The 12587-nt window shown below is 56.4% G+C and overlaps 1 protein-coding gene across 2 annotated transcripts in view; it reads right to left on the bottom strand.

Moving 5' to 3' along the window:
- CABIN1 (calcineurin binding protein 1) overlaps positions 1 to 12587 on the bottom strand; it is a 156954-nt gene that overhangs the window by 6422 nt on the left and 137945 nt on the right. For both annotated transcript variants that reach the window (XM_066260010.1, XM_066260011.1), the window contains exons 30-34: positions 9586 to 9749; positions 8691 to 8787; positions 7129 to 7812; positions 5501 to 5575; positions 2018 to 2297 (exon numbers count right to left, since the gene is read on the bottom strand). In XM_066260010.1, coding sequence (XP_066116107.1) covers positions 2018 to 2297; positions 5501 to 5575; positions 7129 to 7812; positions 8691 to 8787; positions 9586 to 9749 — 1300 coding nt within the window. The remainder of the gene's footprint in view (positions 1 to 2017; positions 2298 to 5500; positions 5576 to 7128; positions 7813 to 8690; positions 8788 to 9585; positions 9750 to 12587) is intronic.

Genomic DNA, 12587 nt, shown 5'->3' with positions numbered 1-12587 from the left:
GTGCGGGGGACCTGGGTTTGATTCCCGGCCAGGGCACATAGGAGAAGCGCCCATTTGCTTCTCCACCCCCCTCCCCTCCTTCCTCTCTGCCTCTCTCTTCCCCTCCCGCAGCCAAGGCTCCATTGGAGCAAAGATGGCCCAGGTGCTGAGGATGGCTCCTAGGCCTCTGCCCCAGGCGCTAGAGTGGCTCTGGTCACGGCAGAGCGTCGCCCCCCTGGTGGGCAGAGCATCGCCCCTGGTGGGCGTGCCGGGTGGATCCCGGTCGGGCGCATGCTGGAGTCTGTCTGACTGTCTCTCCCCGTTTCCAGCTTCAGAAAAATACCAAAAAAAAAAAAAAAAAAAAAGGCCTGACCTGTGGTGGTGCAGTGGATAAAGTGTCAACCTGGAAACGCTGAGGTTGCCGGTTCAAAACCCTGGGCTTGCCTGGTCAAGGTACATATGGGAGTTGATGCTTTCTGATCCTCCCCCCTTCTCTCTCTCTCTCTCTCTCCCCCCTCTCTATAATGAATAAATAAAATCTTTAAAAAAAAAAAATTCTCGCAGGTTTGGATGTTTCTTACTTTTGACCCTGTGCTGTAGCCTTTGGAGACTCCTCTCAGAACAAACGGCTGCAGGAGCTGACCCAAGGGGAGTGGTTCTCCATCCCACAGGCCGTGGCCAGCACAACTGTAAATGACTGGGTGGAGGGTCCTTACTCTCCTACGACCCTCAAAGCAAACGGGATGGCATCGGATGAGAACATCAGTGCCTGACACGTGAAAGAGTAGGAAAGAGCTTAGAAGAAGGACTGCCACCCTCTGCCTCCATTTAGGCAGAATAACTTGCGGGGCAGTGCTCCTGGGTCATGGCTGGCCGTCCCTTCCTTCAGGAAATGACACAGCCAAGGTAGCGGGGCTGAAAGCAGCAGCCCAGACGTGGCCCTCACATGGGACTGTGACTGGGAGGACAGCACCCGCAGGGATGAGCTGGTGTGCAGGCAGGCAGGCAAGGGGGCAGGCCAGGTCTGCACAGCAGGGTGGGAGAGGCGGGAGGCAGGGGAGGACCTGAAACGGAGGGTCAGGACAGCACCTTGCCCACTCCCCTCTTGTCCACGGGCCTTCAAGGTGCCACCTCAGTGCCCCCTACTCAGAAAGCCTCAGGCCTGCCTGCCCCTCCCTGGTCTGCTGGCTGCCCCTGCCCATAGCTGCCATTCCCAGTGGCGTCCCTAGGTTTAGAAGGAACAAGGGTCTTTACCTCCTACTGACGAGCCACCTCACCCTGTCCCTTTTCCTTCATAACTCAATCTACTTGCCCCTGCCCCCCACTCAAAAGGCCTGTGAGCTCATGTGTGTGCTCAGGGTCAGGACCTCCTCCCTGTCTGGAGTCTTCTATCTACTAATCTATTTATCCCAAGCTTTTGTGGGAGGAGAAAACAAAGTCTAGGCAAACCAGTGAGGTCAGTGCTCCTTCCTTCCATTCTTACCACACCCGGTGACAGGGCTGCTGTCATCACCCCCCTTTTACAGACGGGGAGACTGAGGCACCAGATGGTTAGGTTAAGAGAGTGTTGGTGCCTGACCTGTGGTGGTGCAGTGGATAAAGCGTCAACCTAGAAACACTGAGGTTGCCGGTTCAAAACCCTGGCTTGCCTGGTCAAGGCACATATGGGAATTGATGCTTCCTGCTCCTCCCCTTTCTCTCTCCCCCCAACCCTAAAATAAAAAAACCCCCAAAAAACAAAAAAAGCTTGCCAAAAAAAAAAAGAGAGTGTTGGTGCAGGATGTGCCCACCACGGTCAGTAACTGATAGGCAGACTAAGAGGGCTTGCCCACCCCAACTCCCTGCTCAGGGCTCACCAGGCTGGAGGTGGCCCTGCCTCACTTCCCCCACTCTTTATTTTTTTATTTTTTTTAATTTTATTCCCCCCCCCCCACTCTTTAGACAAGGAGCAGGACCTGCTGCCAGCTGAGGGCAGGGGCCTGGGCCCAGCTCGGGCTCAGCCAGGCCTTATATCCTAGACAGACGAGACAAGACTCACCTAGGCCCAGAGAAGCCATGCTGGGGGTGGACTCGGGCCTGTGTGGCTGGGGGGGCCTGAGGTCCTTGGATAGGTCTGGGGTGGAGACTGACACCGAGGGAGGGCAGGTGAGAGCTGTGGTGGCAGCCAGCGCAGGACGGGGCTTGATGTGGGTGTCACTGGGCCGTTGGAGAGCGTCTGCTGGCACAGGGTCAGGGGCTGTGGGGGCAACAGCCGCAGGGAAGAAGTTCTCTCGACTGTCCTTGGGGTGCTTTGGGGTGGTGGGTGTGTCCCCTGCAGCCTGTGAAGACAAAACGGAGGTGAGGAAGGCAGGCTAGGCAGCCTTGAGACTGTCCTGTCCCACAGGACAGCTGTCTGCACCTGGGACAGCCGACACAGCCCTCACGCATGGTACCACACTCTAGGTCCCCAGTGCTGTCAATGAGGCTCACAGGCAACCCTTTAGGACACTGCTAATGCTAGGACACTGATGAGGACCCAGAATCATTCTCTGGGCGGCTGTCCAGGCTGTGATGGGAGGCACTCAGCGGAGAGGTCACAGGCTGGCCAGGACCTCCAGCAGGCTTCACCCTCCCACTTCTGGGTGCCGGTCTGAGAGGAGCATGTCCGCCATGACTTGGGGAATGGGGTTGTAGTGGTCAATGTGGAGACTGCAATAACGAAGGTCAGTCCGTGAGGGACCTGGAGTGATACCGCAAGTCAGTTTCCTGGGCTCAAGACTACAGCCCCAAAGCCACAGTATCCAATGCGGCCTCAGGAGGCCGGGCCTTGGCGGCCCTGCAGCATTCCACCACAGGCCTTTAGTTTCCTATCCCTTTGGGGCCTTTGTCCACATGGTTTCTTCCCTATGCCACCATACCCCTTCTATTCTGCACTGAAAGCCCACCCTCCTGGGACTGGTGTGACTGCAGCTCCTCAAGGACTAGGAAATGCTGCAAGGTGGGGCCTGGTGCCCGTACAGACCCCCAGAGTAGTGCCAAAGGGCTGGGGTAGCAGCAGGTGAGCAGACCCTAGCCCTGGACGCCCTGGACTAGACTGGTAGGACCCCTCCCCAAGGCTGTAAGTTCATGCCTGGTGGGTGCACCTTGGTCAGGTCAGTCCCCCTGAGGACTCTGCTTCTTTCAATACTTGTTCTACTTGAGATGCCCCAGCCCCAGCTCCATGTGGTGTGGCTGCCCTGAGACCTTTCAGTGAGGTGGGAGTCTAGGATGAACCTAGGCCTCCAGTCAAAGGGTGGGTAGGACAGCTCTGTCTCTCATGGGTAGAGACATAGCAGGGGGAAGGTGAGAACTATGTCCCTGTCCTTAAAGACGGGGCCTCAGGAAGGTGATGGCTATGAGCCTCTACATCCAGGGTGAACTCCAGGTTTGTGCCAGGTGCCATGGCAACTGGGACATGCCTCCAGCAAAATGAGCACTCCCTGAGGGGCAAGAACAGTACACTCTGAAGGTCATGGCCATCTCCTTCCCAGCACTAGACAGAGGTGAGCCCAGGACAGCTGTGATTGTCCCACCCCTCTTCCTTGAAATCCCTTCCTGAGCTCCTATGACAGGCCAGGCCCCAGCTGGGTGCTGGTCCTCTGTGGGCCTCAATTGTCTCATCTAAGAAACGCGACCCCTCTGGTTACTTTTGTAATAACAGTAGTGTGGACCATCAGCAGGCAGGCATGTCTCTCCAGGGAGTCTGGCCCTTGGCTGGCAGATCGGCCCACCTGTGTGGCCCATAGCCTGCTTGGTCAAGGTTGAATCCCTGAGTTTCCTCAGACCTAGAGCCCCTGCAGGGGTGGTGGCCTGTTGCCCCATCAACTGAGAGAAAGCCCCTAGGCTGTACCTGAATGCTCACTGCCCTGAGCTCCTGCCTCAGGACACCCTCGTGACACGCTTCTCCAGGGGGAAACACTAAGGGAGAGCCCGGTATGCCAGAGGTGGGAGGGCAGGGCCCACTCACTTGTACAACTGGGGCAGGGGCAGTCAGGCCAACCCTGGGGACAAAGGCTGTACCTATTCAAATGGCAATACCTGCTCTTTGACCCAGTGACCCTGGCTTGGGAATCATTCTTACAGAAACACTCACGTGTGGTACAAAAAGATGTCCCTCAGCAATGTTGAAAAAGGGAGCGGCTGTACCCTCTACCCAACTTTAGACAGGGTACTCCCTTTCTCTGCTGCCCTGCCCCTGCCCAAAGGGCCTTCCCTTCCCAAGGGAAACTCCTCTCCTTCGACCCCAGCCCAACCACTCCTCAAAAACAGCTGGTCTCGGCCCTGGCCAGTTGGCTCAGTGGTAGAGCATCAGCCTGGCGTGCAGGAGTCCCAGGTTCGATTCCCAGCCAGGGCACACAGGAGAAGCGCCCATCTGCTTCTCCACCCCTCCCTCTCTCCTTCCTCTCTTTCTCTTCTCCTCCCGCAGCCAAGGCTCCATTGGAGCAAAAGTTGGCCTGGGCGCTGAGGATGGCTCTGTGGCCTCTGCCTCAGGTGCTAGGATGGCTCTGGATGCAACAGAGCGACCCCCCCGGATGGGCAGAGCATCGCCCCCTGGTGGGCATGCTGGGTGGATCTCGGTCGAGCGCATGTGGGAGTCTGTCTGACTGCCTCTCTGTTTCCAGCTTCAGAAAAAAAAAATGGGGGGAAAAAAAACAGCTGGTCTCTGAGCCCCAAATCCAGTGGGCCCCATCCCACGGCCCTGGCATGCTCTCCTGAACACTGCTTGGTTCTGTCTGGATTCTCCCTGTGCTGGCCGCCTGGCCTCGGACCTCAGCCCTGACCATGTTCTCTGCTGGCTCCACATCAGTGGCTTCTGGGACACCTAGACCAGGGGCTCTAGCCTGGATCCTCACTCTGAGCGTGAGCCCCCAACCTTTCTGCCTACTTAACTTCTGCTTTGGCAGTCTCAGACTCAACACAAACCTTATCTTGACCTTGGATGGGGTTTCTCAGAAGAAGATCCCTCTGCCAGAGCCCAAGAAGGCCTTACCCCTCCCTCCTCCTTGTCACCAAGTCTCACAGTCCACCTTCTCACATCTCTTGAACCCACCTATCAATTACCTGGCCCCTGCATGAGCCCATTCTCTCCACCCAATAGTCAGAAACACAATGAGATCATGTCATCATCCTGCTCCCTCTGCTGAATAAACACCAGGACTCCAATCCACTCTGCTCCAAATCTGCTGGCATACCCTGGCTTCAACAGCACTTCCCCGCCTCTGTCCCAAAATGGGTCAACCCTTCCAGGTGAGGTCATCCTCCTTGTTTGCAGAACAGGTAGCTGAGGTAAAGCTGAGGTCACACACTCAGAGGTAGGGTTTGGGACTGCTAAGGCCCCAGCCACCATCATGTGGTGCCCCGCCCAGGCCAGTGGTCAGGGGCTCCCTATGGGCCTGAGGCTCAGCTTTCTCTGAACACAGAAACTATCCTGTCTGCTTCCTGACCTGCAGCTGGGGCCTTGGTGTGGGGTGGGCCCTGTACAACAAGGCTGGCACAGGCTTACCTGTCTCTGGGCAGCGGCCCCAAGGTGCACCTGGCAGAACTTCACAGCCTGCTCCAGCGCAGCCTCCTCGTCCACCTGAGCAAAGACGTACCCGAAGTCAGAAGGCCTGGCTCCAGCTCCCATGAAGAGCCCTCCCGCCTCTGAGCACCCGGGCCTCAACCCTACCTGGGAGACCTGGGCAGGAGCACATCCATCTCCCAGATCTGTGCCCTAGGACTGAAGCTCTGGCTTATCTGGCCATGCCAGGTTAATTTCTGTGACCATATTATTTCATCCTAAGGAACTGAGGCTGACAGGATTTAGTGCCTTTCAGAATCCGAGGTCCAAATGGTGGGTAGGTCTGATGTGACTCAGAGCCCAAGAGCCAAGACACAGGGTGGTAGGAACAAGGCTGGGGAGACATAGGGGCCACCTTGGAGAAGCGGCAGGGTGTCGATAAGATGGCATGGGAGTTGGGAGTAGCCAGGCCAGGGCAGACAATAAAAATATAAAAAAACACTTCAAAAAAGTTAATATTGGAGGCTGGTGAGGTGGTGATAAACAGGCACTCTCAAAAGTGGCACTGCAAATTGCCACAGTTTAAGAAGAAATTGTGTGAAGATGGTCACCCCATTTGAGCCAATCATTATAGTTCTTGGGATTCTTCCTGTGGAAATGATTTATTTTTAAAGTTTTACATACTGACTTTAGTGAGAGAGAAAGGGAGTGAGACAAAGACAGAGACAAAAACATCAATCTGTTCCTGTATGTGCCCCGCCCAGGGTCTGAACCGGCAACTTCTGCACTTTAGGATGGTGCTTTAACCAACTGAGCTATCCGGCCAGAGTGGAAATAATTTTAACCTGAGTTTTTTTAAGATTTTATTTATTCAATTTTCAGAGAGGAGAGAGAAAGAGAGAGAGAGAGAGAGAGAGAGAGAGAGACAGAGAGAGAGAGACAGAGAGAGAAGGGGGGAGGAGCAGGAAGCATCAACTCCCATATGTGCCTTGACCAGGCAAGCCCAGGGTATCGAACAGGCAACCTCAGCGTCCCAGGTCGACGCTTTATCCCACTGCACCACCACAGGTCAGGCGAAATAATTTTAAATAGAGAAAAAACTACATGCCTAATGCACTGAATAAAAAAAGGCAAACTCAGAAGGGCACCAGAACGGCCTCATATACTCAAGGCACAGCCACAAAGCGGCTGACGACAGCCACGAAGGACGGAGGAAGTGCCTCAGAGCCCACTGCCGGGCTCAAGGGTCTTGTCTCCCTGTCCTGGATTTGATAAGATTTCTGCAAAGTGGTTTCATTTTCTTTTGAAATGAATATAAACTTTTTAAAGCTTGGCTGTTTGTTCATTTGTTTTTGGTGTATTTTACCCAGTTTTTCGTTGAAGTATGACAAATGAAATTGTAACATATTTAGAGCACACAACAGGATGCCGTGACATGCTCATGGTTTCTCTGGACCTAAACCTATTGTATGTACAACTGCAGGAAACCTCAAACATAGGAAAGTGAACAGCAGGGGTGGGGTGGGAATGATACCTCATATCCACCCCAAAGGTCAGGCCCTGCAGCACCTGGGTGGACCAGCCAAGGCCCTCTATGAGAACAGAACCCCAGACCTGTCCCTAGCACCTACCTGCTTGATGAGCATGTAGGTCTCAGACATGATCCTCTCGATGCGGCCCAGGTCATAGGCCATGCCCTTCTGGCCCTGCTGCCATACTCGGTAGGCGTCCAGCAGGAGTGTTTTGCCTGACTCTGTGTCCTCCAGGAGTTTCCTCTTGCGACTGGGCCGTGGAGGCGGCTCCTCAGGGTGACCTCCTGCCCTCGGGGTTGGGGCAGTGGTGGCTGTGGTGGTGGCAATGGCAGGGGCTGGCAGGGCTGTTGTGAGCAAGTTGGGTTGCTGCCGGGCACTGATACTCAGTTCCTCCAGGGACAGCTCGGTGGGCCGGCTCTCAGGGGCCCGATCCCGAGGAGAGCGACCTGGTGGCAGGGGCAGTGCCTGCTCTGAGTCCAAGCGGCGAGCAGCACCCTCACCTGTGTCCATGGGCTCAGTGGATCCCACTCGGGGACTGTCCTTGTCCTTCCGCTCCCCACCTTGGTCTGCACTGTCTGCTGCATCCATGGTCACAGGTCGGTGGTTGAGGGGACACACTTTGCCCCCTGGCTCAGCCCCTGGCCCTGAGCCATCAGCCAGAGGAGGCTTCTTAGGGTGGGGGAGGCCTTCCTGGCTCTCTTCAGGACTGGCCTTGTGGGAAACATCGGTGGTCATCTTGGCTCCGGGGAGGCCACAGGGCTTGGGTCCTGGGTGTTCTGATCCCTACAAGAAAACCACAGGTAAAAGACTCCGTGTCTTTTGTGCCTCCACAACAAAGCCACTCTGGCTCTGCCCACCGGCTCATGAACAAGGGCTGGCCCTGAAGCCCTACCTGAGGAAGGCCCTTCCTGCACTGGACCTCTAGCCTCGAGAGCGGCCAGTGGGGCTCTGGAGGAGGCACTGCTGCAGAAGAATAGCCCTGGCCGGCTGGGTCAGCCTTCCTCTCAATGGGAGCCTCCGGGCACACTGGGCATCTGATGGGCAGCTGACCTGCCAGGCTTGCTGCAGAGCCAAGTTCTGTCTGGGCCTCCTCAGTGCACAGAGACCAGTGTGAGGGCCTCAGGAGGCGCTGCCCTGGGCCCCTGAACCACAGGCCATCAGTCCTACTGGGCAGGGGGCTGCAGGCAGACTGCTCTGGCTCAGGTCCCAAAGGCCCCACTTGCTAAGCCAGTGACCTGACTCCCTGGGTCTCCAGGTGCTCAGCTGTGAAATGGGGCGAGGAGGCTGAGAAGGGATTGTGTGCCACGGTGCTCTCAGAGGCCTTGCTCAGCCATGGGAACCTGGCTAGGTAGGGGACAGCCAGCTCTGCCATCTGCTTTGTCATTACAGCTGCTGCTACCCCAGCTCAGGTCTGGGTCAGGGAGTTGTGAGCGGGAGAGGAACGTGAGGAATGTCACTGTGATCCCCCTTGATAAGTCCATGTCTATCCAGCATGTCACCATCTCACTAAGTGCCCGTGCATTCATTATTATGGTTGACCTTCCCCATCTGGGGAGTTAGGAGGGTGACACTTCACATGGGGAACTGCCAAAGGGGACTAGTGTGTGACTGGTGGAACTGGGGCCCCCACCTGGGAGAGCAGAGGGGTTGCGGTGGCATACCTCTGCCAGCTCGCTCAGTGTGTCCTCCAGCACCTTCACAGTGAGGATGAAGGCCCGCTGTGCCAGGACCTGGCGGTCAGCATCTCGCAGATACTTCCTGCAGGCACACGAGGGTGACCAGGGCAAAGAATCAGAGCCACACAGTGCTGCTGGATGGTAGCCCAAGCCCTTCCCTGCCCCGAGAACACTGGCTAGTCCCTCAGCATGCCCCCTGCCCAGGGTCTGCTCTCCAGAAGCCTGCCCTAAGGGAAGGGTGGGCAGGGCCAGGCTCAGTGAGAGCCGGGGGCCTCTGGCTTCTCTCCCACAAGCCTGTCTCCAGAGTGCTCCGGGCCCCAGCTGAAGGCCCCTCCTCAGCTCCTGGCACAGGGCTGGTGAATGAGACAGCAGGGAGGAGAGGAGGCACAGACATGGAGGACAGCTGCTGGCCCAGCTGGCAGTGTGAGGACTCACGGCTGGGACAGACCGTGTCTAGGCTGTCTCTCTCCTGGGAAGGCCACACCCTCTGCAAGTGGCAGCTGCAACGGATGTCCCTTGGTCCTGTCTGTCTCACCCTTTCTGGCAGAGAAATCCCTGGTTACCTCTGAGGCCTAGGCCCTCCTGTTGCCTGGCCTGTTGTTACTTGCCTTCACCTGGGATACCACAGCTACCATCTGGCCACCTGTTTCCCCATGACCTGACAGCATCCCTGAGAGCCCAAGTTGGGGAAAGCAGGAAAAAAGGAAAGACTGGCCTGTCCAGAGTCTCAATGGGATAAATCAACACAGTGGGGAGAGCCCGTGTTCACCCCCAGGTGTCCAGGGCAGAGATGGTGCTGTTTGGGTTCTAGACTCTGGAACAGAGACACCCTGAGTAGGTGGGGCCAAGGGGCTCCAGCCAGTGCGTGTGCTGTACTCACTTGCCCTGGTCCGGGGTCCGCTGCAGCATGGAGGACACCTTCAGCAGGGTGCTGTGGTCCCGGAGCTGGGCCAGCACCTTGAGCAGCAGCACGATAGAGCGGTTCATGTGCCAGGCGAAGCTGCCCGGCCGGTCAATCTCGTCCACAGGGATCCGCCAGATGCCCTGTAGGGCACATGGTAAGGAAATGTGAGAAGGGCTCCTGCAACTGGAGCTGCCATGGTGCCAGAGGGTACTCTGTCCAACCAAGACCTCCTCAGACCCCTTGCTGCCCCAAAGGGAACAGGGGCGTAGCCATCCCTACCTTGCTTCCTCCCAAAAATTGCATGAAAGGATATACATGCTGCTGTGCACCCGCCCTCTTTTGAGTGACAACATGGCACATGTTCACTTGATCTGTCCCCTACCAGAAGCACACAGGTTGCGACTGATCAAACGGAATAACTAGAAGCTCAATGCCTACTTGTCCGCAGAGACGCAGATCTGACATAAACCCAATTCCTAGAGGAAAATGGAGAGTCAAAAAGGTGGCCACCATGAACTTCTGGCGGGCGTTGCCAGCCAGACAGGTTCAGGCATGGGACCCTATCCCCCACGTGCACTCCTCCAGCATCACTAATAGATTCCAGGTCCAGATAGCAAATGAACTACAGCTCCTAGGATTTTTGGTTCCCACCAGCTCACTTATCTGTAGTTTGCTCTGCCCAGGACGCCCGCCACTTCTTGCCCATCCAATCCACTGTCTGAAGGCTGAGTTGGGCAGGGCTGGCTCCAGGAACTCACCCTCCACCTCCCTCTGCCAAGCCTAGGCTGCTGCTGTATTGGGCATCCAGTCCATTGCCAGCCCCACAGTCTGGTTCCCTGCCATGTCCCCATACACAGCCTGGCCTCTGACACACAGTTGGTCCAGTCAAGGTGTGCTGAAGGAAAGGATGAACTGGAAAATGAATGACAGGTGAACAGCAGCTCACAGCTCCTGAGCAAGCCTAAGTTAGGCCCTGGTGCTTGGACGTTAAGAATAACGTCTCTGAGGCAGGACCTTGGGGCCTGAAAGAAGCTGGCAGGCTCCCAAAGAGGTAGCTGTAGCCAGCACACTAGAGAAATTCCTGCCCAGAGTGGACCAGTACTGTGAGCAACGTCACCTCCTCTGACTGCAGCGCATGGCAAGGTGTTCAGGCAGTGCCCCTCCCCGGCCATTCTCTGGATGCTCAATGACTGTTCATGGCACCCACCCTCTCCAGCAACAAGGGAAGGAAGCCAGGATCCTCCTGACCTGAGCTATTTGAGCAAGAGAAGATCTGAAGTCCTTAGCTCTGTGTCCCTGCAGACTCTACACTGGGTCACTGGCTCACACTGGACATGGGCAGGCTGGGGGGCCATGTGCAGCTGGCAGCCACTCTCCTTGCCTGGCACTGCCAGAGAAAGCTCTAGCTGCCCCCTAAACCCCACCTGGACAAAACCAGGGGGCAGAGGCCAACCTTGTCCAGGATACTAAGACCAATGCTGCATCTTTCTACCCAGCAGAAGTAGCTTCTAGAGCAGCTCGGGAAAAGATGCCTCTTGAGAGGATGATGGACGGCCTTGAGCAGCTGTCCCCCACCAGTGTGGCCCTAGATCCCACCCTCAGGTGTGACGGCAGTGACCAGGAAGGTGCCACCTCTATCACCTGCCAGGCCCAGCCATAAGGGCTTGGCCCTACTGAGGCACTACGGCATCACTGTGGTCCTCACCACAGCTTTGCAGTGACACCAGGGAGGGAAGAGCTCAGAGAAAGTCCATCAAGTCACACAGCATAAGAGGCAGCCCCCAGGGTTGGCCCCTCACCACCCTGAGGATAAGGAGAACAAGCAGAGAAAGAAGCCTCTACTGCTGGCCACAGTTCCTCTCTGCATCTCACAGGAAGGGGAGAAAAGCCAGAAACCCTGCCCAGCCTTGTGGGAGACACCACAGGCACATGCTGGGGCTGGGCCAGGGCCACAGCCCAGTTGGGGATGTGGGTGTGACCCCACTGTTCCTGGATCTCACACCTCCTCAGGCACAGAGCAGTGCTCTCTGAACCACAGGATCCAAACAACAGTGGCATTCACTTACACTCCCCCCTCCCGACTTCCCCACAGAGCCTCCCAAGACTCAAGGACAGGCAGAGGCCACTTCTGGTGGCTCTGATCTGGGGTCAGAAGGTCTCTCCCAGCTGCCCCTTATAAGCAACTGGGTTGAGGGTCCCTCGCCCTCCTTGGGAGAACCATCAGGAAGGATAAATGATCACATTTGCGCCCAAGGTTGTGTTCAGGAGTGGGTGCGTAGGAGAGCGGTGGCGACTTCTCTGGGGCCTCCCCTGGGAAGTGGCCCTGGTCCTCCTATGTCACCCCTGCTCTCTATACCAATGGAGCCACGGCACAGGAAGAGGGGCGGGGAGGCAGGAAGTGTGAAGTCAGCCTGGCTGAGAGGTGGGCAGATGCAGGGGTCATGGAAGGAGGGGGCTCAGCTATAGTGCCACTGCCTTGGGAGGCTCCAGGTACCTGGGGAGCCTAGGCCCAATGCCTGTCCTCTACACCTGCAAGGTGGTGCCTACCTCAGTCTGCACATCTGGGGAGCTCACCACCACTGGAAGTGACCTGTTTCAATTTGGTTAATTACTAGAAAAGGCCCCTTCTTCACACTGAGCTGGAACCCAAGAAATGTTCCCATGCTGCTGCCCCTCCCTGGCATCCAAGCCTGACTGTATCCCCCTAACATCCCTGCTCCAGCCCAGGCCTCATCTTGCCTCTTCCTTCTACTCTTGCCCCACAAATCCATCTGCCCAGTCTGGGCCTGGCAAGCCCAGCTAAGTCCCTCCCTGCTTAACAACCTCAACAGACAGCTCCCTCCACCTACTTCAGCTGAAGTCTGAGCTAGGCTGGCTCTCACACTTCTTTATTTTTTTAAATTTTCTGTAACTTTTTTCCTTAAGATTTTTTTTTTTTTTTTGTATTTTTCTGAAGCTGGAAACGGGGAGAGACAGTC

Source organism: Saccopteryx bilineata, chromosome 2 (genome assembly GCF_036850765.1).
Source record: "Saccopteryx bilineata isolate mSacBil1 chromosome 2, mSacBil1_pri_phased_curated, whole genome shotgun sequence".
Taxonomy (NCBI): domain Eukaryota; kingdom Metazoa; phylum Chordata; class Mammalia; order Chiroptera; family Emballonuridae; genus Saccopteryx; species Saccopteryx bilineata.
The sequence above is the reverse complement of the archived record's forward strand: the minus strand, read 5'-3'. Positions and strand labels throughout refer to the sequence as shown.